This window comes from Megascapheus bottae, chromosome 33 (genome assembly GCF_031878675.1).
Source record: "Megascapheus bottae isolate mThoBot1 chromosome 33, mThoBot2.hap1, whole genome shotgun sequence".
Classification (NCBI taxonomy): domain Eukaryota; kingdom Metazoa; phylum Chordata; class Mammalia; order Rodentia; family Geomyidae; genus Megascapheus; species Megascapheus bottae.
In genome coordinates, this window is record NC_143541.1 from 7,307,171 (window position 1) to 7,334,285 (window position 27,115).

A 27,115-nucleotide genomic window follows, 5' to 3' on the forward strand; every position below is an offset into this window, starting at 1 on the left:
TTTCCCTCTGACAGTTCGGATTAAATGCAAAGAGCTTGTCAAGAAAATTGCCATCTACAAAAATCGATTAGCTATCCAACTGCCAGAGAAGATCCTCATCTATGAGCTGTACTCAGATGACTCGTCAGACATGCATTACCGGGTGAAGGAGAAAATGGTCAGGAAGTTTGAGTGCAACCTCCTGGTGGTTTGTGCTGACCACATTGTTCTATGCCAGGTGGGTGACAGCCTGAGGAGGGGCCGGGTAGACCCGCTTCCCGCCTTCCGCCTCCCCCAAGGAACGGTCCCCATCTCATGGTCTTAAAAGTCACTTGGAGGGGCCGGGAGTTTGGCCTAGTGGTTGAAGTGCTTGCCTAGCATGCATGAAGACCCGGGTTCGATTCCTCGGTACCACATACATAGAAAAAAGCCAGAAGTGGTGCTGAGGTTCAAGTGGTAGAGCTCTAGCCTTGAGAAAGTCCAAGGACAGTGCTCAGGCCCTGAGCTTAAGCCCAAGACTGGCAAAAAAAAAAAAAAAAGTCACTTGGAAACCCCACCCTCTGCATCCAACGTGGCTTCATGGGCTTTTACTGAATCAGATCATGAATCAGGTTCTCCGTGCATCGTAACCAGAGATGACTCTTTTGTATTGAAGAGCATCTTGTCCTGTGGGGATTAGATGTATTTTAACCATTTAAATTTAATGACCCACAAAATGAAGCTACATTTGCTTGGATAAGCATATATACATAAAAACTTTTTATCAACTCAGTAGTCAAGGAAATTTTATTTCCTGAGAGATTTTGTTTTTTTGGTGGGGGAAAAACAAAACAAAACAAAACAACAAAAAAAAACCCCTCTCAACATAGATTTCTAGGAAACAATGGCAAGCATTTGGAAAGACTTTGAGAAAAGCCTAGGCAAGTGGATTTGGATTCACCGAGACTTGTTAGAAGTGACCAAATGGAATCAAGAGATTCCAGCACAAGTGAGAGGACAGGTGTGGGCACTGGCGGGGGCCTTGGTGTGGTCCCAGGAGTGGCTGGCGTGGTGGCTGGCGTACACCTGTGGCTGCTCTGGGGTCTGCCTCGTGTGAGGAAGATGGAGATGGTGGGGAAGCCCCCGGGCTGGCTAGTCACAGAAGGCATAGGCGTCCTCACCCCCAGGGGGAAACATGGGGGGACTGGGAGCCTTCTTGCGCAGAAGGTCTGTGCTAAGCCCAATTTGCTTCCCAGGAGAGGCGGCTGCAGTCTCTGACCTTCAACGGAGTGAAGGAGCGGGAGTGGCAGATGGAGTCTCTCATTCGGTACATCAAGGTGATCGGAGGCCCTCCCAGAAGGGAAGGTCTACTGGTGGGCCTGAAGAACGGACAGGTGAGTGCTCTCAGACAGCCCCGCCACCCCTGACCCACCGAGTGACGACCCGGGATGGCCTGCCAGGGAAGCCAAGCTTGAAAAGAGTGGCGCACTCAAGATCTGGCAGCATTGCTGCCATCCGTGGCCCCTGGGCTGCACGTCGCATGGATTAGGAGCTTAAGGTCACCTGGAGGGTGGGGGATTTGTGCCAGCCACAGCTTTAGTGGATTGCTAGAGAGGGAGGCAGAGCAGTGACTGAGGTCAGACCACTATTAGGGCTGGGGCTGGATTACCTGGAGCTCCAGCCTGGCCCCTGGACAGCTATCCATGTCCTCAGGATGTTACTGGATACTAAAAGAAAAGGGTCTTTCAGGCAAAAAGATGGAAATTTGGGGTAGATTAACACAGTCAAATTGGTGTCTGTGTCTGTGTGTGCGCGCTCTTCGCTGAAAATAAGAAAAGTTCTATGTGGGCTACATAGAAATCTGAAAGTGAAAATATAACTGCGTTAGCCCGAGTGCCAGGCTGTGGAGCAGATGGCTTGTGACTGAGGCTTGTCAGGTCTTTGCTGGGGACGGACATTAAGAACAGGAGATCAGTGGGAGCCGTCAGATTCCCACCAGAGTGAAGAAAGGCCTGCTTCTGCCTCCTTCAGCTTTCATGTCTCAGGCGAGGCTGAGAAGCAGGGGTTCTGGGGTCAGGTGGTCCAGGCATCATGAATCTTCCTTAGCTACTGACTAGCCGTGTGACCCGGGCAGGTCATTTTGGCCACTCTGAGGCTCCGGATTTACAAATGAGGATACTACACCTTTCACAGTGCTGTCAGAAGCAGAGATGTCAACAGACAGCATCTGCCATCAACAGCAACAGCAGCATTATTTTATACCAGATGTCCTGCCAGTGCTTCTTGTGGCCTCTTTCCTTGTTAGCTGTGACTCAGAGCTTTGCTCAGTGATCCCCTGCAGCCTGCAGCGTGAGTCATTAACCAGTTCCCAGTCCAAGAAGACACAGCAGTGCAGTTCGGCATATTTGGGGCCTATTGTTCCTTGGGCGACCTCTGATGAACTACACTTCTGGTCTCCTGAGGATAAGCCTGCCCCTCCTCTGCCACCTCTTTTCGCTTTTCTTTCTAACGAGTCCTTTCTTGGAGTTAGTGGGAGTTGTTCTGGTAGAACACATGGGACTCCAGCAGCCTGGCGGTGGGCCAGGGTCTGGTTGCCATGGTGACTCACACTTTTTTTTCCCCCCCTCTGAAATTTCACCAGATTCTGAAGATCTTTGTGGACAATCTCTTTGCTGTCGTCTTGCTGAAGCAGGCCACAGCCGTACGCTGCTTGGATATGAGTGCCACCCGGAAGAAGTTGGCCGTGGTGGATGAAAATGACACGTGCCTGGTGTATGACATCCACAGCAAGGAGCTGCTTTTTCAGGTGACATTCTCAAGACCCTGCACCCTGTCCTGCAGGGGTGCTGCAGTTCCTGCAAGTTGCAGAGAAGTACAGGGCCCAGCCTGCAGCCTTCCCTTGACGTGCCACAGTGGGGCTGGGCCAGCCTCTTTGGGGATCTTTGTGTGTGAAGAGGGCAAGTGGCCCCTTTCTTACATCAGCCATGAGTAGTAAGTGAAGGAATAACGGAAGTCACATGGGCAGGCCAGTGGGCCATAGGGTTCCTTCTCTGGGCTCCCGTTCGTGACCTGAGGCCCAGTGAGGAGACCCAGTCAGCTCTAGCATCTGAAAGCAAGGAATTCCTGTATTCCTATCACAGGGAAGCTGGGTGGGAGCTGGGGGTCTTTGGGATAGGCATTGGTGGCACACCGTTTGTCCTGTGGCTAGCAGTGTATCACTGGGGAGGAGCGCCCAGAGGCTGGCTCTAGAGTCTGCTGGGTTAGGGCTACCCTTGGTCTCTTTGGGCTTTGTGAGTCCGGGCTGGTTTGCCTGAAGTGAGTTCTCCACCACCAGACCCTGTGTGTGCTGGCTTCCAAAGCAGGGTTCCAATATCAGACAGATTCAGGTCCCCGTCTCGGGGTGGAGGGGGCTTCTAGTAGAGGAACTGCTGTTGGGCAAACTGGTGACCTGGCAGCAGCCGCCACCCCAGAAGTGACTCTCCATTCATCCTACAATGACACAGTGCTGGCACGAATGGAGCCCTAAACATTGCTTCTCTTCTCCCTGGCCTCGGGGATGCCCCAGTGCCACCCTGTCTGCACCCCTAGCTAATGTGTTCTAGGTGTGCCCTGGGCCTGGAACCATGTGAGGGTGGCAGGGCATGTGGCTCCCCCTATAGTCTCTGCAGGAGATAAGGGCAGCTGAGTGTCAGGCCTCGCCCGGGGACAGGAGCCTGCCTAGTCACCTCTGCCCATTCTTTCCCCTTCACCATCCTTGCCCCCTTTTCATTGTAAAAGTAAGCCATGCTCACTGCAGGAGACTCAGGTTAGGAGAGATTCTGCTGGCCTTGGGGGCCACCTCCCAGGGTGACTGTATTTTTAGTATGTAAATTGTAAATGTAGACACAGCATATTCTTTTCTAATTTTGAAAAGTACTCCCTGATCTTTTTTCTTATAAAAATAATTCAACAGATCTTCATGACAAATTTAGGCAAACAAAAAAACAAGAAAAAAGGACCCACAATTTCATCCACCCAGAAACACTTACTGTCAGTCCTTTGGGGACAAGCCCTTTCAACTGTCTTCACGTATAGGAATGTTTGTTTTTTTTTATGGTGCTGGGGCTGGAACCCAGGGCCTGAGGCATGGTTGGCAAATGTACCAGTAAGTCACCTCTGAGCTCTGTTTCTTCTTCTTCTTCTTTTTTTTTTTTTTTTTTATCAGTTCTGGGGTTTGAACTCAGGGCCTGAGCACTGGTCTTGGGCTTTCTCAAGGCTAGAGCTCTACCACTTGAGCCACAGCACCATTTCTGGCTTTTTCTATGTGTGTGGTACCAAGGAATTGAACCCAGGGCTTTGTGCATGCTAGGCAAGCCCTCTACCACTAGGCCACACTCCAGGCCTCTATATATTCTTTCATTGAATATATACTTGGCTGATATCCACTCACAATGGAGGAAGAAGAGTAATGCTTATCTCATCACTGCCTGTACCTAGAGGAGTTGGCCTCATCCCTTTCTTCCTGCACCCCCCCCCCCCCGCCTCCTCTTGCCTCCCTGCACCCCACTGTCGGCCTCTCTGCATGCTCCGGGAGGGGACTTCACTGGAGTATGGGAGAGGACCTGCGCCCAGGGTGGTCCTCACAGGTACGCCCGTGCCCCCCTGCAGGAACCCAACGCCAACAGTGTGGCCTGGAACACTCAGTGTGAGGACATGCTGTGCTTCTCGGGAGGGGGTTACCTCAACATCAAGGCGAGCAACTTCCCCGTGCACCAGCAGAAGCTGCAGGGCTTCGTGGTCGGCTACAATGGCTCCAAGATCTTCTGCCTGCACGTCTTCGCCATGACTGCTGTGGAAGTGCCGCAGGTAACCAGTGCCTGGCTGCCCTCCGCGGCAGTGGGCAGATGGGCCAGGGAGGCTGGGCCCTGGTGTGGGACTGTGGGAAGAGTGGCAGCTGGGATGCCAGGCTGTCTTCACTCCGTGGAGCCTGCACGAGGCCAGCAAGCAGCCCACCTTCATGGAGTGTCTCTTGCTGATTCTCTTCCTGGTTGCAGATGGGGCCGAGGGAGCGGGGGAGGGGGAGGGGGGAGGGGAGGGGAAGGTGCATCAGCAGGCAGTTGAGAGCCAGCACACCTGGGGGTGAATGCTTGAACACATGGGTTATGGGGGGGGGTGTGTTTGCATGTGAGAGAAGAGTATATGTAGAGACTGAGAGCTGTGAGCCCAAGAGGGGGGCATGGGTCCTGTGTGAGTTCCCAGGGGCCTGGAGTATGGAGCCACGTAACAGAGACAGATAGGAAAGTCCAGGGTGACATGGGGGCTGGCCTAATCGTAGCTGCCCTGACTATCTGCCCATTGCCTCCAGTGAACCATGCTTGCTGTAGAACTGTCATAAAACAGACAACTCCGAGGGTGAGGAAGCGTGAACCTCAGAATCCCATCCTTCGTGTGTGCGCATATATACATACACACACACATTTGTGCTGGTTCTACTTGAGACTGGCACTGTACCATTTGAGCCACACCCACACTCTTGGCTGCTTGCTAGTTAATTGGAGACAAGAGTCTCTGGTTTGTCTGCCCAGGCTGTCGTCAAACTGGGATCCTAGCCTCTGGAGTAGCTAGACATACAGACGTGAGCCACTGGCACCTGGCTCAAATAATCATTTTTAATGTAATTTAAAAAAATTGTTTGTTGAGACAGCCTAACTTTAAACTCATGGTCATCCTGCCTTAACTTCCAAAATGCTAGGATGGCAGGTATACATAGCCATACCTGAGAATTCCTCCTAAACAATAGTTGGGAATGCATCCACTCAGCCTTGTCTGTACACATAAATAACATGCATGGTCAATAATTATGACTTTAGGCAATTCTCTCTCTCTCTCTCTCTCTCTCTCTCTCTCTCTCTCTCTCTCTCTCTCTCTCTTTTGCCAATCCTGGGTCTTGAACTCAGGGCCTTGGCTCTGTCCCTGAGACTCCGTGTGCCAAGGCTAGCACTCTACCACTTGAGCCATACTACCACTTATGGCTTTTTCTAAGTAGTTTATTAGAGATAAAAGTCTCATGTTGGGCCGGGAGTTTGGCCTAGTAGTAGAGTGCTTGCCTAGCATACACGAAGATCCGGGTTCGATTCCTTGGTACCACATACATACAAAAAATGCCAGAAGTGGTGTTGTAGCTCAAGTGGTAGAGCTCTAACCTTGACAAAACCGAAGAACAAAGCTCAGGCCCTGAGCCCAAGCCCAGGACTGGCAAAAAAAAAAAAAGGTCTCATGCACTTTTCTGCCTGGGCTGGCTTTGAACTGTGATCCTGAGATCTCAACCTCCTGAGTAGCTAGGATTACAGGCCTGAGCCACTGACACACACCCCTCCCCTCTACCCCAATGACTTTAGGCATTTCTAAACTAAAGTGGAATATAGATTTTTTTAAAAAAATTTTATCTGTAAAAGCATTTCTACCTAAAGATGAAATCTCAAGTTTATTGTACTCAGTTTCCTGGGTGGACCCCAAACATCCACCTATCCACCTTCCTTAAAGCTTTCCAGTTTAACCCAATGTGGAGATACTATACACCATCCCACTTTATAAGTTATTGGCTGTAAATCAGTATTGGTTATTTCCATCCGTCTACTAGATATGTGTTCTCATATAATTGAAGGGATGTCCAGCATTGTGTGTGTGTGTGTGTTTTCCAGTCCTGAGGCTTGAACTCAGGGCCTGAGCACTGTCCTTGGACACGTTTTACTCAAGGCTAGCACTTTGCCACTTGAGCCAGAGTGCCACTCCTGGCTTTTCCTGTGTGTGTGGTTCCAGGGAATTGAACCCATGGCTTCTTCGTGTGTGTGCTAGGCGAGCACTCTACCACTAAGCTATGCTCCCAGCCCTATCCAGCATTTTAAAGAAGGAAATTGACTTTAGATTTGTGTATATGTGTAAGAAATGAATGTTGCCCAGTTTCTGGAGGGGGGGGCAGGATGGGGGTTGATGAGTCTGTGACGATGCAGTTTTGGGTGTGGCCTTCCTCCTCCTGCCCCCCCAGCTTTGTGAGCATCCACGGCCCTGGTCCTGTCAGGGCCAGGATGTTCCTGGCCTCCTTGACTGTCACATTTGAGCTGTTGGTGGCTCTCTGCCCCTGTCTATAGCCAACATCTTGCCAGCTGTGCATCTGTCTCCATCGAGCTCTGTGGCGTAAATTCTAAGAAGTGAAGCTGCTGGGACAAAGGCTGTGTCCAGCTCGAGGATGTGACACATCCTGATTGTCTCTGCTTGGCTGTCCGTCACGTGCCCTGCACGCCGCTGGCCGTCTCCTGCTGAGCCACGAGGCCTTAATGACTTTTTGCGGGAATTGCTCGGGCCATGGCCTCTACAGTGCCTGCCAGAGAGCGAGAGTGGAAGCAGTGGCTGTGGGTTCCAATTCGAGGAAACAGAAGAGGGAAAGAGAAAGCCAAAGAGATCCCCAGGCCACTGGGAATGTGGCTCCGTGGTAGAGTGCTTTCCTAGCATGTAAGAAGCCCAGGGTTCGATTCCTTTGCCCTACATAAACAGAAAAAGCTGGAAGTGGTGCTGTGGTTCAAATGGTAGAGTGCTAGCCTTGAGCAAATCAGCTCAGGGACAGTGCCCAGGCCCTGAGTTAGGCCCTTAGGAAGCACCTCAGCTGAGCCACTTGGGCAGTGCTTCTCGTAAGGCTCTTCCCCAAGCCTGCCCTCCTGATCTCAAAAGTGAATGCCGTTTTCTGCTCCCCGGTGTTAACAGGAGCCGTGGCTTTCTCCTCTCCCAGCAGCCAAAGCCTGGCATGGCTGCCCAGAGCCTTGCTGCTCATGCAGCAGGCCCAGCCGCCAAGGGTGAGGAAGGGCGATCTTAGGACAATGGCCGTTTATCTGTTGCCTCAGCCTCCAGCCATCCTGTGGCTTGGGCCTCCAGAGCCAGGAAAAAGCCCCGTCTTGCTCTTGGGATTTTTGGTTTCCTTTTGAAATTGACATCATCTTGTGCAAGAACTGGTTTGTCTGAGCTGCCAAGTAGGGCGACAAGGCTGTGGGCCCTGCAGGCACGGTGACTTCACATTTGGACGCAGGGCAGGCCGAGGGCCTCGTCCCTGGGCAGATTGTGCTCCTGAGCAAGTCCTGTAGCAAAGCTGACAGCCGTTCTGGTGCCCTGGGGTGCCTGGCTTTGCGCCTGGTCCTGGGCTGTGGGCCAGGCAGCAGTGGAGGGCTGAGAGCACCACCCAGGACAGTCTGTCACCTACACCAGCTGTGTCCTGAGCATTTCTGTCATTTTTTTCCCCTGTGAAATGGGTGTGAGTGTAGAGGTCTGTGTACACACACACACACACACACACAGATATATCTTTCTAGTCTTAGGGCTTGAACTCAGGGCCTGGGCACTGTCCTTAAGCCTTCTCAAGACTATTGCTCTACCACTTGAGCCACAGCACCATTTCTGGCTTTTTTTTTCTTTTGTGTGTGTGGTACCGAGGAATCGAACCCAGTGCATGCTAGGCAAGCACTCTACCACTAGACCATGCTCCTGGCCCAAAATTGAGTTATATTTGTTTATTGAGGCAGTCTTGCCATGTTTCCCACGCTGGGCTCAAAATTGTGGGCTTCAGTAGTCCTCCCACCTCTGCCTTCAGAGTAGCTCCATAGACCGGCCGCCTCGTGTGTCCAGCTTGAAGTAGGGCTAATTACACCCGTCTTCAGGTTTTGTCTGTCCTGATCCCTATGATTATGGTTTATTATAGATGGCCATAAAATAGCAGAAGCCACAGAAGAACTAAACCGGACTGCAGGGGACTTGCTTACATAGTTTAGAAAAGGAAGGGGTGTGTGGTGAGGAGGGCAGTGGGGTTGAGACCTCATCCTGGAGGCTGTGACTCCGGAGCCTGAGGAGGTCAGCACGGGCACACGCAGCCAGCAGCAGGGCAGCCAGTCATCGGGAGAGTTCCAGAGGGAATGGTGGAGGGCAAGCTAGCGTGGAGAAAAGGCAGGAGAAAGGCCTCTGCATTGGTCACGTTCAGAATGCTTCTCATTTGCCCTTGGTAGTCTGAGCCAGGCCAGGAATCTAAGCAGAGGAAATGGCTTTACCCAGAAGGAGCTGGCAGCTCATAAAAGGGGTGCACGGCACAGGAGGGGTGTGGAGAACAAGCCTTCCGAAGAGCTGTCCCCTCCCCCGCAGTCACGGGACAGACAGCTTAAGACAGAAAAAAGTTCTCTTCAGCCAGAAAAAGTAGGACCGGAAATTTCAAAGACAAAGGCCCCAGATGGAGACAACAGCACTTGAACTCCACATTTGGGAACCATTAGCCCTGAGGTAGCCGCTGATGGATGGCACGGGAGACACATTAGCCCACAGGACAGGGGCTTTCATTACAGATTCCTGGGCCCGGCACAGACTCGCTCTGTTCCATGCACGTGTCTGTGTACACACACACACACTTGAGAGAATGAGAGAGAGACAGAACGCATGTGCATGCCCAGGACCTGGAATCGGGTCACCCCTTGCTCCAGCCTCAGTTGTCCATCTGCCAGGTCCATGTTCTCAGCCAGATCAGGGGGCCCTCCCGAGCCCAGTGTCCTGTCTGTAGTCAGGGTGTAAGCACATGCTTGTACATGGCTATTCGAAGAAATGCAACGGCATTTTGAAAACTAAAAAACTCATTAGGAGCTAATCACAGGTATTTAACCAGACAGCCCTTCTGGGAGTTGGGGCCACAGCACCAGAGAATGAAGGGCATCGAGCTGGAGAAATCACCTACCTTTCTTAGACTGCTGCTCTCCCGGAAGACACCCTTCCAGGAGTGTCAATCATTCCTTTAGTAGAGGGACTGAAGGCATTCTGGGGAAAGGCGCACCCCCCACTCAGCCCCCAGTGAATGGAGGGTCTAGGGGAACCCCAGTCTGGACAGAGGAGAGGAAGCTCAGATTTCTGCCCTTGGGCTGGGAGAATCAGGGTCCAGGGAAGCTTCTAGAAGAGTGATACTTCAATAAGGCCATGGAAGCTATTTTTCTGTAGGGTTGCGAGGCAATCTGGATGGGGCAGGGGGAAGGACGAGCAGGGAGTTTGTGCGGGAACACTGGCCCCGCTGTGCACACGTGGGCCGGGTCACGCATCTCTGTCGCAGAGTCAGGCAGGACGTTGCAATGACGCCATTGGCCGGGTCTGGAAGTAGACTTGGTTTTCCACTGTTGTGAGAAGGCTCTTCTTCTCTCTCGTCTTCTCCCGCTGATGAAATGCTGCAGTCTGCTCCCATGTACCAGTACCTGGAAAAGAAAATGTTCAAAGAAGCCTACCAGATTGCCTGCTTGGGTGTGACAGACACAGACTGGCGCGAGCTGGCCATGGAGGCCCTAGAAGGACTGGAATTTGAAACTGCAAAAAAGGTAGGCATGCAGTTAGCTGAGCGGGAATTTGATCCGTGGAGGGTCCCCTAAAGAGGCAGAGGGGGTCCAGGTGACGGGTGGGCAGCAGGCTATAGCAGGTGACAGAGTTAGACTCACTTGGGTTCTGAGCTCAGCTGAGCCACTTCCTCACTGTGAGGCGAGGCAGGTAGCATGCTTTCTAAGAGGTCTCAGTGGTGGATTCCGGGGTGCCAGGCCCCATCCTCACAAAGCTGTAATGATGTAAACAGACGATGCTGGAGAAGCGTCTGGTAGACTGGCTGTCAGTTTTATTAGCGATTACTTATGTAGCATATAGATAAAAGCCTGGTGCACGGTAGGCATTCAATAGAGGGTAGTTTTGATGATTGCTGCACGCACTGGGCCATTCGGTACACACTCCTTCTCAGCCCTCAGCTAAGTGCGGTGGCGGAGACTGACAATGATGTGGGCTCTCCCCACACACCTTCGTGGCACCATTCACAGCCTGGTTCATGATGCCATTTCCTGAGTTAGTTCAGTTAAAGATACAAATGGCCAAAAGCATTCCATCCCTCTCTAGATGTGTATTTCTGAGTTGGCTTTTCATCTAGGACCTGAGGTAGAGGAAGGAATGGAGCTCTGCCTCGCCCCCACATCTCCTCTAGTTTGCCCATGCTACTGAACTGGTATACAAGGAGCTCCAGAAAGGTGGGTGGTCCCACAAGCTTCGTTTGTGGTAGCTAAGGATAAAGTAGAATGGTGATGACCTCCTCAAGATGCCTGGGCACCCAGCTCTGCTAGGATCCTCCACATCAACTGGCACAGTGCCCTGCCTGAGACTGCTGAGATGTTTGAATGGACGGAAACAAAAGCAGAATATGAGCCTACATTCATTCACACCCCATCCTGTATCCTGAAATACGCCCTGTGCATAGAAAAGATTGTGTTAGAGTATACCATTCTTTTGCTAAGTGCGGACACTTATTTTAATTGACAAAGGGAAATTGTCTATATGTTTTAATGATTGGAATCTTGGACTTGGAATTGTATTCCAGTTCTGAACTCAAGTTTCGCTTTCTCCACTGCACCAGTCACCCTGAACACGGGCTGAGATGGGCACGGCCACTAGATGGCAGAGGAGAGCCGCTCAGCGTGGCTTGTGCTGCCCTGCCGCCCACTCCTCTCCGCTGAGGTCACCCACGGACCTTGTGACTCTGACCATTCGTCCAGCACCTGGCTGTGCGGATGTGGCAGGGCTAAAGGAACACGGAAGGGAATTTCTCATGGGGATTTCTCCAGACCCAGCATCCAGCACAGTAGAACCAGAAAGACCTGGGAGGGGGCACCACTGGCTTCCGGGTTCACAAGGAAGCCACGGGAGCCCCAAAGCAGGAAGGTTAGGTTCAGACATCCTGGCTGGAGAGCCTCAGAGTAAGCCAGGATCTTGAGCTATTGCCCTGGCCCAACACTAATGGCACCTCCTGATCTCTAATCTGGGAGGTCACGTTCAAGACCACAGTGGAATCTGCTCATGAGGGGCCTTTTTACAAACGGCCCTTCAGGAAAACCCACTTTCTGGGCCCTGTGGCACACGCCTGTTGTCTCAGCTCCTCAGGAGACTGAGGCAGGAGGGTCCTTGCTTGGCCCACCTTAAAACCAGCCGAGGCAGCATAATGAGACATGTTTTAAGAAAAAGAAGAGAAGAAAGAAGAAATCCACTTGCCAGCTCCCTGCCGTGCATGCTTTACTTAATCCTGCTGGCTCGCCAGCGCTCAGTGGATGCATTTTCTCAAGGGAATTTGTTTCCCACTCCTATAGCTGTGAGCTCAGGAGACTTAGTTTAATCTGCCAAGCTCCCCTTTTCCAGTGAGGGCCCTGAACAGGGCAAGGGGACAGAGACCAAGCAAAATATACCTCAGGGTCCCAGCCTCTGACAGGACACTGGCCCTGTGGGATGAAACACTGAAGTCACATTGTGGTCAGAGTCATTATAGGAGAGAATGTCATGCAGCTAAGTGGGCGTCCAGTGACCTGGATGTGAATCCTGAGGGCTCCTGGGCCTGCTGCCTCCTCTAGGCACGGCGGATTTTCATACAGACAGCTGGGTGACCACAGGCCACATGGGGTACCTGCAGTGGCTAGAGCAGCCTTCCTGGTCACTCTAGAAACTCCTAGCAGCCCAGGAGTTAAAGCAAAGAGCAGGCTGCACTGTCAGGGTTTGCGTAACAGTTTGCCTTCCAGAGACTTGGAGTGATTCATTCCCTACCATCCCCCTCCCTCGAGGGCCTTCTTTCTTCCTCTTTGGCTCCCCCCCCCACATCCATTCCTGTGAGCTCTGTGTGCTCTGTGCCCTGTGTTCATGGCACCATTGGGGAAGGAGAGTTGTCTCTTGCTTCCTCTCCAAGTCGCCATGTGTGTGCAGCTCTTGTCCGTGTGTCTCTCCCACTCCCGCTGAGGCCCTGGCTCAGACCCCGGCCCTCCTTGCTCACCACAGTACTGGGTCTTTATTTCACCTAATCCCAAATGATGGATGTGGCCAGAACTTCTTTATCGTTCTTTGCATGGACTAATCTTCAGGATAAAGTGCGCCTGCTGGGTGGCAAACCTCCCAAACACAGATGATTAATCAATGCTTGCTTCCCCTCCTTGCTGGCTCCCTGTCTAGAGCTTGGCGTCCCGCCCCAGCCTGTCGCCCACTGTCGAAACAGAGAAGGCAGCTGATTGCATGCTTTCTTCCTGCAGGCCTTCACCAGAGTCCAGGACCTGCGGTACTTAGAGCTGATCAGCAGCATTGAGGTAAACGCAAACCACGGGCTCCTGCTGGTGCTCTGAGCCCAGGAGCACACAGCTCACAGGTGTTTGCTGTGGGGGGCACAGTGGCCACCGGGAGATGCTGGCCCTGAGGAGGGGTGTGGCCTGTCACTGGAATGAGGATGAGATGGGTGGTTTGGTGTGACATGGGTCTGCCCCGCTCCCCAGAGTCGTAAAGGTGAAGTAGACCCTCGGGCCCAGTTTGTGTCTCTGGGGTGGAGGTTTGCTGGTTTCTGTCCTCTCCCACCAGTCAGGGAGCCCAGCCCCAGCCCCTCCACTGTGGCGCAGGATACTGGTCTTGCCCGGGTCTGTCCAGCCGGGTGGCCTGGTGGAGCCGAGGAATCTGTTGATAGGGGACAGTGGGCGCTATTTTTAATTTCTGTGTATCGCAGTGCTGTCTGACTGTCTGTAAAAAGGCCTACATATTTTTTTTTTTCTCCTGAACAGATTTATTGTGAGGCTAAGGGAATGCGAGACACATTTGAATTCCCAGATGGAAGCAGTGAGGAAATTAGCAAATGTCTTGTCCCTCTAATTCAGTTCAGCATAATAAACACCTGTCATCGGCCCAGCCCGGTAGGCAAGGGCTGAGGAGGGGAGAGGCTGGCAGGGGCTCCCAGCCTGCACCCCTGTGAGGAGCCTCCCTTTGCCGGGTGATCCAGTGCCCTGGGCCTCACCATGTGTGCACGCTTCTAAATCCTAACTCCACAGCTGTCACCGTCACCGCTAGGGGAAGGGCCGAGGGGACTTGAGGGCAGGGCGGCCATGCCCTCTCCCCAGAACCATCACCCAGCAGGAACTCCAGCTTGTTCACCTGTCTCCCAGGCCTGCTGTCTGCCCTAGGGTACCACCCATGTATCTGCTCCGCTTGTGGGAAGGGACTGCTGTCTCCCCACATGGGATCTGCTCCCAGGCCTGGCGCTAGGAAATCAACTGGCGGGGCTTCCAGGGGTCTTGATCCAAACCCATAGAACATGACTTTTCTCTACACAGTATTTAGCTTTTGCAAGGACCTACTCCTGTCACTCATCATTTCCTAGCCCAACATGTTTCTTCTAGATTGCTGTGAGCTGGGAGGTCAGCAAACGTGTAGGCTTATACGGTGAAGGCGGCATAGTGCCTGCCAGTTCTTCTTCTGACTGCCCTGGGGTTGTGGCTGCTGGCTTCTGTGTGCTTAGCGTTTGTCAGGGGCCTGTTCATCTCCAGGAGTTCATCCTCTCGGCTAGGTGAGCTGCCAGGCCCCGCTAGCCAGAGGAGAAACTGTGCAATAGCCCTCTCCCTGCTGAGCGCAGACGCAGGGCCACACGGGGTGAGGGCAGTCTCACTTCAGGCCTGCTGAATATTCCTTTCCTTTTTTTTCCCCCCCATTGCCAGATTTTAATTCATTTGGAACTGTTTGAAGTCACTTTAGGGGCTGGGAATGTGGCTGAGTGGCAGAATGCTTGCCTAGCATGCATGAAGCCCTGGCTTCCATTCCTCAGTACCCCAAACACAGAAAAGGCCAGGAGTAGCGCTGTGACTCAAGTGGTAGAGTGCTAGCTTTGAGCCAAAGAAGCTCAGGGACAGTGCCTAGTCCCTGAGTTCAAGCCCCAAGACTGGCAAAGAAAAACAAAAGTTTATTTGGCTGATTAGGCAGAACTATGTGAGGGGTGTGTGTGTGTGTGTGTGTGTGTGTGTGTGTGTGTGTGTATAATTACTTGTCATTGGAAAAGCATGTTGCCTCCAGCTGTTAAAACACCAGCTTGTCTAGGAGTTAGATTCGTGTCTTGACATTCTCCAGTGGGATGCGCTTGCCAGAAAACAAGCACAAGGTGATGGCCAGGTCAAGGGACCGGCGTGCGTAGCTGAGTTTACAGATATGTGAGCAGAAGACTAGTGACTATTCCCCATCATTGGAAGAGGGGCCGTGTGGGTCCTTCCCTCCATCCTGGCACTGCCCAGTGTGCACGGGCTGGCACACCTGCCACCACACAGGTGTGCTGTGCTGTTGGAGACCATGCGTCCTTCCAAAAGCAGAGCTAAGGAAATGAAGAGAATGGAGTCAAAGCTTCTGTTTGACCTTGACTTGTGCCTTACCTTGAACTTCACTGCAGCTCCTTGGCAATGTCTTAACATTACTAAAAGCCAGAGCACTTGCTTGAAGTAGGATCCAGGACCTAGTGGGTATCTGGCATGGGGGGGGGGGTTCTTAGCCTTCTCTCTAAAAGCACGCTAACACTTGTACAATGTTAGTGATCACCATCTTGGGAGAAGCCCTAAACTTCCTCCTCTTCTGTCTGTCACTCTCCTGGGTGACAGCGCTGTCCCCAGGCTTGGGGGTGTGGGTGGGGACAGTGCTCTTGTCCAAGCCTGCGGTCTGTGCAGGAAAACAGTGCTGAGGAATTTCCATCAAACAAAGGTTTGCTGGGTTTTGTTGTTGTTGTTGTTGTTTTATCTTCAGTTGTCTGAAAAAAAAAAAAAAAAAGGTCTGCCTTTGTTGTCCAGCATCCCGACAAAAGCGCAGGGGACACGGCAGTGTGGGAGCCAAGTGTGGGCTCCACTTGGAAGGCCCAGGGACTCCGCTCGAAATAGCAGCAGCGGCTTTTGTAGGGCTGCTTCCTGCCTGTGGCTGTGGAGGCCATTTCCCGTGCTTCTCATTTTCCAGGAGAGGAAGAAGCGGGGAGAGAGCAACAATGACCTGTTTCTGGCAGATGTGTTTGCCTACCAAGGCAAGTTCCATGAGGCCGCCAAGCTGTACAGGAGGAGCGGGCATGAGAGCCTCGCGCTGGACATGTATACTGACCTCTGCATGTTCGATTATGCCAAGGTAATCCACCACCCACTGTGCCAGGCCGCCACCCGAGCCCACGCATGTGCCCCACGAGACGGTGCAGTGGCCTCAGAAAGGGCACTGGGCAAGAAGTGAGCAGAGGACCTCGAAGGGTACTGTTGACACTGAGAGAAAGCTGACCTCAAAGGCTGGCATTGGAGGGACAGAATATGGCAGCTCAGTGGGTCAATCGGGCAGTGGTAACGCTGAGTTGTACCAGTGTGAGGCCATCTCTCACAATGTCCCCACAACCTGACAGTAGCCACTGTGTATCCTCAGCCACGCAGGGGGAATGGCTCCCCAGTGCCAGTGGTAGTGACACAGTGTGCCTCACTGTTCCAGGCAGGTTTGATGGCTCTACATGGCAGGGGACAGTAGAGACTCCCCTGTGCACTCGGGGTCTTCCTCAGGGGTAATCTCTAACAGGTCTAGACCTTTGCAAGCACCTGTGAGAAAGAGTTCCACCTAGCATCCGGGGATGTCCAGACATCCATGACTCAGTGGTGTGCCTGGGTAGGAGAGGAGGAAGAGGGAAAGACGAGGAAGCAGAAGCTTCTGGATCTGAGGTAGGCAGGGAGGGAGCAGTGAGGTGGTCTTCATGAAGGTATGGATGAGCCTGGCTGCATCACCAGCAGCCAGAGATAACCCACAGCCCAGTGCAGCAAGGTACAGAGAACCTGCCTACAGGGGCTCTGCAGCAGCAGCAGCTAGCAAACCCTTCTGCAGAGGTGCACCCACCCCTGTCCCCCAAGCCCGGCAGGCCAGGCTCTCAGACACTCAGAGAGCCAGGCGCTGCCATCGTCCAGCTCACAAGTAGAAGATGAGAATCTTCCCATTGCTTCATCTGTTCCCAGAGATGGTTGGGTTCTTTTTTCTTCCACCCTCTGGTAGCTTGTATTGGGCACCCTCGTGTTGAGGCCAAGATCTCGGGGCCTGCCTGCACACTGCTTCCCTCAACTCCAGGCCCTGGGGCTTCAGGCTCCTCTGCCTTCTCACCAGACCCTCCATTCCTTCAACACGCACGCACGCACGCACGCACGCACAAAACACATAACACCTAACAACATAGCAAACTTTGTGGATCTCCCTTCCAGGAAAACCATTATCTTTCTAGGGCGCAAGCCTTAAACGGAAAGCCTGGCTCCCAGAGGTGGAGCTCAGACACCAATGTCAGCCAGGCCTGGCAGTTCTCTGGGACTAGTGCCTTGAACCGCTGGAGTCTCCCAGTAGGCAGTTGTGGCAGTCAGAAATGCCTTTGCAGGCATCCAGAATGCACTGTGTGTCAGGGGTCCCGTCCCGGGGGTCCTGGGTGTCTGCATTCCCCCCTCAGTGGGCCGCCCCCTCCTGTCCCTGTGCTGGGAGCCTTCATACTTTCTTCTCATGCATCACCCAGAATGTCATAGGCAGCGCAGTGCAGCCCCTCCGCAGATGCCATCCGCCTGTCCCTGGGAGGTAATTCTCAGAGCCGCTGGTTTTTGAGCACAGGTCCATGTAGGTTGGTTCCTTTTCAAGTACAGCCTGCCCCTCCCCCTGCTCCCATGGTCTGCATTTGGGAAAATCCGTGCATGCACTAGTATTATGTTGGGGTGGGGGACCCGGTGCTTATTAACGTGGCATGTTTTTGTTTACTTGAAAATTGCTTCCCAAGATTCAATCTGGTTTTCAGAAAATTTTTAAATTACATTCCCACGTACAAATAAATTGTATGCTTTCCGGATAAGTGACATGTTTATATGGTGATAAAGGGAATTACAATGCTCTTAACTCTTATGTAGTATGTCCTTATCAAAATCACCAAGCCTGAGAGCACTGTTTAGTCTCATTCATCACTCAGCACGGCCTCTTTCTGTCCACTTCAGGACGGAGTCTTCACCGAGGCCCCTAGATAACATGTAAATTAGCTCCATGGAACCAAAGAGCTTTTGAAAACCTACTTTGCTGAGCCTCGAAGGAACCATTTAGACTCAGCTTCAATTAAGTTGCAGCCCCTGAGCTGGACTGTGGGCTAGAGGAGGCGCCCCTCCCTGCAGACCGGGCTGCTTTTGTCACGTGGCCCCCTTCGGGGGGGTCCCCAAGCCTGGCTCCCCCTCAGCCTCCGGCCCTTCTTCTCTCAGTCACCTCAGGACCTTGGAACACTCACTTTGAAGGACATTTCTGTCTTCCAGGCAGAGTGAGAAACTGCTCTCTAGTCCCGGCCCCTCTGGGGGTCAAAGGCCGGCCAAGGTGGGACTGGCTGCTCCCGGTGCCTAGCATCAGGGTAAAATGATGTCCTCTCCACCCAGAAACATTTGCTCGTCTTAGGCAGACCTAATGTATGATTTTAGGGGCTACATAATTACCCTAAAAGCAAATGGAAAAAGAAATGAGCTAATTGTTCAAGTGGGTTTTTAGCGAACATTGGCTGTGCTTTCCTGACAAGTGAGTGCTAATCACGGGAGCGGAGTGCGTTTTTCTACTCAGAGGCTGAGAGCACTGGGGAAGGCTATCTTCTTCCAGAGACCAAGCTTCTGGACAGTCATGCAGATCTGGGCTGGAACTCACCTGCACAGATGTCGGCATCAGCGCAGCCTCCGCTGCAGCTCCATCCTGAGGACAGGGGCTTCTGAGGCTGCATCTCAGGGAGGCGTTGCTGGGATAGAAGGAACCGAGACCCCCACACCCCAACCTGAGCCTCCAGGACCACCGGCCTCTCCTCCTTCACCTCAGGCCATCTCTGGGCCCCTTTGGTGGCAGACCTGCCCTCAGGACGGACCTGAACTCAGGATGGACCTGAACTCAGGATGGACCTGAGGCCACTGAGAGGGAGCAACCATCGAAGGTTTTGCTTGTTGTCTGTCCTGGGCCAGTTTGTGCCCAGGAGGCCAAGCCAATGTGATGGATCTGCAGTTCAGGGCAAACAGATGGGAATAGCCCTTGCAGTGAGTCGCTGGCAGGAGCAGTGTGCATGCAGGGCCAGGGCCGAGCCTCCAGTTCTGCACATCATGTTGGGTGTTTAGGAGACCCCGTGCTCAACCCCAGCCCGGGGCAGGTGGTGTCATCCTTATTATGTGAATGAAGACTCAGGACTGTCAGCATTGTGTCAGCCTAGGAGCAGCCACGTGCTGTGGGGTCACCGCCCTGGGTGCAGCCCTGTGGGGTCCAGGTGTCTGTTGCTTCACTGTGTGTGAGTGTGAAGGGAAGGAAACAGAGGGCCATGGTCCTAGACATTGTCCCCCCCCCTCACCCCGGACATCTGTGGGTGGCCCAAGAGCTCTCCTCCCACACACCTGGGACTACCTCACTCAGTGAGCGGGGCCCGGCTCCTGCCTGCATCCTGATTGCCCACACAGCCAAATGGAGCCCTTCCCTGCTCCGGCTCTCAGGAGCTGACGTAATGCTGGCACAGGAAGTCCTAATCCAGAGTGTTTTTGTTTGTTGTGCTTCCTCAGGATTTCCTTGGATCTGGAGACCCCAAGGAAACAAAGATGCTAATCACTAAGCAGGCTGACTGGGCCAGAAACATCCACGAGCCCAAAGTGGCCGTGGAGATGTACGTCTCCGCGGGAGAGCACGCCAAGGCCATCGAGCTGAGCGGCGACCACGGCTGGGTTGACATGTAGGTTTCAGCTGCGCCCCGGGGAGTGTTTGCCAGCCTGTCACATCATGTCAGCGCTGGGTTTGATCGACAGAGGAAAGCACAGTGTTTCTTCAAAGTGTCTGAACCAACTGTGAAAGCACCTGAGCTGTGGGTGACACTGAGTCTTTGAAGAGGGGCATTGGGGGAGGGTGTGGGGACCGAGGACATGCCAGGACCCTGGCTAGATGTGGCTGAGGTGGCCACATGTGACTCTTCTTAGGAGGCAGTGCTGGCCTGGAGGGGCAGATCTCAAGCCACTAACATGGTAGTGAGGTAGTGATGACAGGAAGCCCGGGGCAGGAGGAGGCAGGGACAGCCGGCAGGCGAGGGTGCACACGAGGCGTGAGGTCCAGGAAGCCCCGCAGTGGCATGGAGAAAAATAGAGCGAGTAGACCAGAATGGACCCTGGTAGGCCATTCCCGCCGGCGCTTCCGGTGACACTTTGATTGGCAAGTGCTGTGCATCAGGTTCCCCCGGGGACACCTAATGACGCGTTCAGCAGGTGTGTTCAGTCCCTCCCCCAGGGCTGGCTGTAAGAGGTGGGTTTGATGGGCCGGGGGCTCTTAGGGGCTGCCTGTGCCACCTTTCCCCGAAAACATACTCGTTCTCGGCTGAGCAAGTTATTTTTAGATGCTATTATTATTTAAGTGCAGACTGACAGGCCTCCCCCAGCCCGCCTGTCTGCTGTAGCCGCTTCTTCTTCTCTCACATGGAGCAGGCTGGTAGAGCCCTTCCCTGCCTGAGAGAGCTGGTTTTACTCCAAAGCCCAGGCTGACCAGAACCCAGCAGAAGGTTCCATTCAGCCCATGTCCCCACGAGTGGAGGGGAGCCTGGCCACCACTGAGACGCTGTGGTGAGCATCTGGGCCCCGTGGCCCCTCCCTGTGGCCTGCAGTGTGGCCTTCCTCCCAGGCCTCTTCAGCAGAGTGCCAGGCTCTGAGCAGTTCTCACGCCTTGTCCTCTGCTTTCCCGTGAGAATTCTGACACGGTGCCACTTCCTGCCTGAAGAGCCCTGGGCACAGTGTCACCCTCCCCCCCAGACTTAGGGTCTTCTCATCTGCAAACTGGGAACAAGAGAATCTAGCTGATGGGGTGGCGAGGAGTCAGTGAGGTCACGCTGTGGGAAGCTCACATGTGGACCATGGTGCCACAGACGTTTCGTATGTGTTCCCAGAGGCCGTTGCATAGCCCGGCCTCTGGGAACACACGTGAAAGACAGCTGAGGTATGGACCCTATCTGCAGGTCGCAAACAACGGTTCTGGAGTATATGTTCACTCACTCAATACCACCAGGGCCATGCTGCTGTTAGAGGGGACAGCAGAACGGACAGACAAGGAGTCTGCCTGCCCGGGAGAAGATGGGGAAGCCACTGCAGCTTCTTTCCGTCCAGCCCTTCACAGGACCCCTCCCTCCAGGTTGATCGACATCGCCCGGAAGTTGGACAAAGCTGAGCGTGAGCCCCTGCTGATGTGTGCCAGCTACTTCAAGAAACTGGACCACCCCGGCTATGCTGCCGAGACCTACCTGAAGATCGGTGACCTGCGATCTTTGGTGCGGCTGCATGTGGAGACCCACCGCTGGGATGAGGTGAGGACGTCCACCCTTGGGGGGGAGGGGAGGGGAGGGCACCTCGGGTTGGGCTAGAGAGCAGCTGCCCTCTGGATGGAAGGACCATTGGCCTGGCAGTCAGGAGATGTAGGCCCCAGTTCTGTAAACCAGAGCGCCCTGGAGGGCTGCCCTACAACAACTCCCCGTCTTCATCCATTGGCTCGGGGTATCGTTATTGGCTGTGAGTGCCAGCCTGGCTTTTCCCTGGCCTGCTGGTGGTATTGCTGTGCTGCCCAGACCAGCACTACAGCTTCCTGTGCTCCTCTGTTGGGAAAATGCACGGATGTGACATTTAAAACCTGCTGGGTGGCATTTGGGCAGAAAATGCCAATTGTATTTTCCAGACAAAGGCTGCCAGAGCCATTTCAGGGGCAGCTCTCCCCCTCCCTCCCTGACCCCTCACCCTTGACCACTCTGGTGTCAGGGACACGTGAAAAGAATTGACATGGTCCCCCCTCCATGTACTGCGGTGTGAACCATATCAAGGCCCTTGGATGCCCTGAGTGTCACTCTTTGTGGTGAGGTGACAAGATCACAGGTGAGAAAGGTGAGGCCAAGAACAGAGGCAACAATGGCTGCAAGATAAACTTACCAGATTCCTTGTATCTCATGAGCCCTGGGTTTTGGCAGAGCCTCAGGCAAAGTCCCCGTGGTGTCCTGTTCTGTGGGCCTGGCAGGTGGTCTGGGGTGGGAGGGGGGAGCAGCCACTGAGTCCCGTCAGCAGCTTGCCCACAGCCATCTCTGACAGCTCGTAAGCAGTGGTGATGATAATGTCAATCCTGTTTCCTTAGGTGTCGCCTGCAATTAAAAGAAATCTGTTTGCAGCGCTACAGGAGCCCACGCAAACCCTCAAAATAAAATGTTTCCGATTCTGTGCCGCTTCTGTGGTCCAGAAACAGACTGTGTTGTTGTTGAATCCAGTCAGTTGCATATTGCTGCTAATTGCCTTTTGTTTTCAAAGAGCTGGTTTGTTTCTGTGGGCTCCCTCCCCCTCTGAGTTGTCAGGCTGGCAAAATATGACATCCCCGTGCCATGTTTTTGTGGGGCTGTGGGGAGCACTTCATTAAGAGGGCCTGCGCTCCTGTCTGCAGGCCTTTGCCTTGGGTGAGAAGCACCCCGAGTTCAAGGATGACATCTACGTGCCCTACGCTCAGTGGCTAGCAGAGAACGACCGCTTTGAGGAAGCTCAGAAAGGTAGGCTGTGCAGATGTCCCTGTGCAGAGGGGAGACGTCAGTGCCAAGACGCACACCGCAGAGAGGCTGCCTGGTCTCTCCTCTCAAAATGTGAAGTGTCTGCTGAGAAAAGACTTCAAGGGCAGTGGACAGGACACGGGCCTTAAGTCATGCCTGCCCAGGCGCATGACTCAGTTGCTAAAGCCCTTTGGCAGGTCCTGTCTCCTCACCAGGCTCGGCTCAAGGAATCCCAGGTCCCATAGCTGGGAAATGCCAGGGGGCCCCCGGGCAGAATGGAGACAGCCCTGTGCATCCTGCCTTGTCCTAGGTCCACTTTTTCCTACTGAGAACAGGAAGCAGGGATGTGTGTCTGTCTTGGCTGGTGGGGGCTGGGGGCCCTGCTCTGCTGCATCTCCCTTGGTGAAATGGGCCACACATGAGGCACGGCAGATCTGAAAGAGAGCCAAGGCAAGTGCAGAGCCTCGACTGAGCACGTTAATCATGGTTTACAAACCTGCCTGCTTGTGCTGCGCCCCGGCTGGGCACTTAACCTGCATAACCTTGAATCCTGCCAGCCGCCCTGCAGAGGCACGGGGGCGAAATGTGCTGCACAGCGTCGCAAAGCTCACAAATGGCAGAGCCAGAATTGGATCAGGATCTGTCCAGTGGGGGAGCCTGATTTCCTGGCTGTTTTGCTGCCTGTTCGGAGTCTTCCTCATTGAAGCTGGCATGTCTGTTCCCTAGCATCTCATTTACGCTTCCACGTGGTAGCAGGTGGCACCTCCGGACACGTGGCCGAGTGCTGCCTCCCTGCTGGAGCTCCTCGGTGAAAACCCCGCTGAAGGACGGCGTGTTCTCGCCCGCACAGCACTTCCACAGCACCCAGTTGCTGAAGTATCTGCATGTTTGGGCAAAACACATCAACCTATCCATCTGTCTACATCGCCCTTCCAAGAATTCATCGCCATAGTAACTTGGTACTCAGACAAGAGATGGAGATGGGAGCGGAACAAAGGCCAGCCCCTCCCCTCTCTCCAGGCGGAGGACGGGGGGTCTTTGGAGTGCCCACATGTGGACAGGCCTCATCCCTGCCAGCACTTGACTGGCAGCCGGGCATCTCCAGGGGTCCAGGTTGGCAGGGGATGCTCAGGAAATTTCTGTTAAGCAGTCGCAGAAATGATTTAAACTTTTTTTTTTTTTTTGCTTGTTTTCACAAATGTCTGACTTGAAAACGAGAGCCAGTTCATCTGAGGCTGACACCAGAAAGCCCTCTGTCGGAGAAGGCAGACTCAGCACCGGGGACGAGCCCACTCTTTAACCACAGCGTGAACTGTCTACACCTGGCCAGGCCAGGCCATCGCCTGTGAGGAGGGAGCGAAGTTTCCCTTCCTCTGAAGTCTGCTGGGACTAGGGTGTATAATTATACACCATGAAATGAAAGTGCACTGCAAGCCACCAAGCTATGTAGAGTGGCAGATCCTGTCAAAGTCACCCTGGGTGTCACAAAGCAGAGTGAGATAGAGGGGACACTTCCTTGAAAGTGGGGACAGAGCCCCACTCTCCCCTCGATCCCCCTAGTACCTGTGTTCTGCCTCCTCGGGCTTTTCTCTGCCATGCCTTGCAGAAGCAGGTTGCTATTTCCCAGCCAAAGAGGAGCAGAGCGTGTCTCCCTGTGCTTTTCTGCACATCTCGCGGTGTTTTTTTCCAGGATGTAGTCCTGGTTATTTCTAGCTGGCAGCTTGAGCAGCAGTACCCAGCACCTGGGCACTGAGATGCTCCGGATGGGTGTCTGACTTCCACAGTGGCTCCACACAGCCCCTGGCCCCTTTCTGGCCCCCAGATGATATGTGCTTTCCTTTTCCAGCCTTCCACAAGGCCGGGCGGCAGAGAGAAGCAGTCAGGGTCCTGGAGCAACTCACACACAATGCCGTGGTGGAGAGCAGGTTCAATGATGCCGCCTATTATTACTGGATGCTGTCCATGCAGTGTCTCGACATAGCTCAAGGTAAATAAACAGCAGCCAGCCCCCGTGCTGGCACCAGATAAGATCAGAAGAGCATGATGCTTCATTAAAACCTCGGCTGGATTGCTGGCTGCATTGTCCTTGAGCTTGTGGCAGTGGCACAATCGGGCATGTCATCTCTTTCTAGTTTGCCCAGAAGTAGAAGGGTGGTCCCTGGGCCAGCAGGGGTTACGGATGGGAGGTTCTGCCGTGTTGCTAATTCAGAACCCCTTCCTCCCCTGCTACCTGAGACCCTGTAGCTGAGTCCGGTGAGCACTGGCTTGAAGAAATTTAATTACATGAAAGATGAAGGAGAGGTCAGCATGGCAACACGCTCCAGATGCTCCTGTCCCAGGCAGGAAACAGTTTCAGAGTTGCTTTCTTTCATAAGATTTCCCATGATGCACTGGGAGCCGATGCTGGCGGCTCTGCTGCCGCTGGTGGCCCCGGGCAGCGTTTGACTCCTCTTCCCGCCTTGCCACACAGCAGATCCTTCCCAGAAGGGCACGATGCTCGACAAGTTCCACCATTTCCAGCACCTGGCCGAGCTGTACCATGGCTACCATGCCATTCAGCGTTACACGGTACGCGGTGAGAGCAGACGTTCCTTGACTCTTCCCAGCAGGCCCGTGGCAGTGGGGAGAGGAGGCAGGTGGCCAGCAGCCTCTTTGGGGGGTGTATCTGCGGGGTCCCTCCACATCCTGTGAGGAGCTGGTGGTACCATGAGCAGTGATGGCTACTTGTAGGAAGCAGCTAGCCGTCCCTGCTGGGCAGGACACTCTGGGCTCCGTCCATCCACCCCCCAGCTTCAACAGCACTGAGAGGGTTCTACCATCCCCTCGGATAAGGAGGCAAGATGCAGATGGAAGAGCCACAGCCAGAGAGGTCGACGTCCACCCCGCCTCACCGCTGGGCTCTAAACCTCCGCCTCCCTGCCCCTTCCTTAGCCTGGGGAACTCGAGGCTGTGTTGTGTGACACGCTCTGTGCTTCAGCTTCTGTCTTGGTGAAATAGAGCAAGGCAGTGCCTGCTGTGGGTTTCCATTGGGAAGTTAGGAGAGCCCCTGGTTGAAGCCTTGGCTGTCAGCTATGTGGGCCTGGCCCAGGTACAGCTGTAACCAGCCTCCCTGGCCGGCCTCTCAGATGCAGGCTCCCCAGCTGCCTCTCCCATCCATCTTCCTTGTAGACTCCTGCACTGACACTGTCCCTGGAGGCAGACCCCATCAAGCTGGCCCCAGTGTCTGGGGCTTGAGCTTGAGGGTCCCTGCTTGTGACCCCCCCCAGAGCCCCACATCACTGTGGGTGAGGTGCCATAGACAGTGGAGCCCAGACTGTATGGGATAGAAAGGCATAGACGCAGCCCTTGCTACAGCCAGGACCAGCTGTCACATTACCACACAGTGTCTCTGCCCCCAGGAACACGTAGCTTAAGAAAGGGCCATCCCCACAGGGCCCACTCGGGAGACTGCTTGGAGCTGGGCCCTTAGCCGAGGGTGGGAGACAAGGAAGGGAGGAGCAAGCAAAGAGAAGGAGGAGGAAAGAGTACAGCCTGTGCAGAGACATGGAGGCTGGGGGGAGTCTGGAGTCTGGCACCAGGGCCTGGCAGAGCAGCTCTGCTCAGTGCAGACTGGAAGCCTGGGAAGGGAGACGTGGGGCTTCCTGGGCTGTGTGGCTCTTTTCCCAGGGAAGAGCTGCCGAGCTTGAGTGCCCCCCTCCTCCAGGACATGGCTAGCGTCCTCGCCCAGTGTGAGGCAGGCGTCTTTTGGCTTGCATCCTGAAAAGGAAGCATCTCAGGTTTTCCTGGTTCTTGGAGCTAACGGAGCCTATAGGAGTGTAAGTGGGAATGAGAGAGAAGATGCTGGGCTCCGAACCAAGCACTTGGAAACAAATCTTTATGAATCTGGACCAATTAAGAGATAACCCTGGTAACTCCATGATGCCAGGGCCTTAGGAAGTCCTTCCATGTGGCGCAGGGGCGAGAGGCTCAGCAGAGGTGAGCCACTGCAGCCTCCTTCAGAGCAGAGGACGCAGTCAAACCTTCCTTGCAGTCTTCTGTGCTGCACTCCGGCAGCTTCTAGTTTGGGGAAGGCATGTTTATTCTTCGGTGCTCCATACCTCCTGTTAGGCCATGGTCTATGCTGTCTTCCCTGTGGGCTTCACTTGCACGTGTGCGCGCGCGTGCGTGCGTGCGTGCGTGCGTGCGCGCGTGCGTGCGTGCAGAACCCACAGAGCGTGTTAAAGGCCAGTTGGTTCCAGTGTGCATTGGGGCTCAGGGGGCGGTGTCTGCCCCCGGCAGGTTCCATCCCTGACTGCTCTTCTCTCCCTGCAGGAGGAACCTTTCAGCTTCCACCTTCCAGAAACCCTCTTCAACGTCTCCAGGTTCCTGCTGCACAGCCTGACCAAGGACGCCCCCTTGGGCATCTCTAAAGTGTATCCTTTCCCCCCTCTCTCCCACCCCTGCATTTAAGAGCTCTAGTTCCTCCCAGAGCACTTTCCTGGCAGAAGGGAGAGGGCTGCCTCTGTGCCGTGTGCAGAGGAGGCATTGTGGGTGAGCAGTGCACAGCCAGCCAAAGAGATAGGCTTTCAGGGCTCTCTCTGGGCCCGGCTTCTAGCCAGCACCTTGTCCTCAGCCCTCCCCAAAGCCACAGATGAGGGCGTGAGTGAAGCAAGCTGGGCCTAGCCTTGGGGTTTGGGGGTGCTTCCCCAGGGGAGGACTGTGTCAGCTCAGGTGTGCAGGCCCAGGGCACTGGACCAGGCCCAGCTGACAAAGCTGCCACCCCGCAGGGAAGGTAACAAGCAA

The 27,115-nt window shown here is 54.1% G+C and overlaps 1 protein-coding gene across 10 annotated transcripts in view; it reads left to right on the forward strand.

Annotated features, from left to right (window-relative positions):
• Ift122 (intraflagellar transport 122) overlaps positions 1-27,115 on the forward strand; it is a 50,967-nt gene that overhangs the window by 20,978 nt on the left and 2,874 nt on the right. For 6 of the 10 annotated variants that reach the window (XR_016533535.1, XR_016533536.1, XR_016533533.1 and 3 more), the window contains 13 exons: positions 15-217; positions 1,215-1,352; positions 2,600-2,764; positions 4,606-4,803; positions 10,179-10,319; positions 13,041-13,094; positions 15,754-15,915; positions 19,347-19,513; positions 20,950-21,121; positions 22,234-22,336; positions 24,180-24,320; positions 24,804-24,901; positions 26,645-26,745. Coding sequence is in view for 4 of the 10 variants with exons in the window: in XM_090323909.1 (XP_090180035.1) it covers positions 15-217; positions 1,215-1,352; positions 2,600-2,764; positions 4,606-4,803; positions 10,179-10,319; positions 13,041-13,094; positions 15,754-15,915; positions 19,347-19,513; positions 20,950-21,121; positions 22,234-22,336; positions 24,180-24,320; positions 24,804-24,901; positions 26,645-26,745 (1,843 nt within the window). In the remaining 6 variants the exon portion in view is untranslated. The remainder of the gene's footprint in view (positions 1-14; positions 218-1,214; positions 1,353-2,599; positions 2,765-4,605; positions 4,804-10,178; positions 10,320-13,040; positions 13,095-15,753; positions 15,916-19,346; positions 19,514-20,949; positions 21,122-22,233; positions 22,337-24,179; positions 24,321-24,803; positions 24,902-26,644; positions 26,746-27,115) is intronic. The other 4 variants (XR_016533534.1, XR_016533538.1, XM_090323910.1 and 1 more) reach the window with 1 other exon arrangement.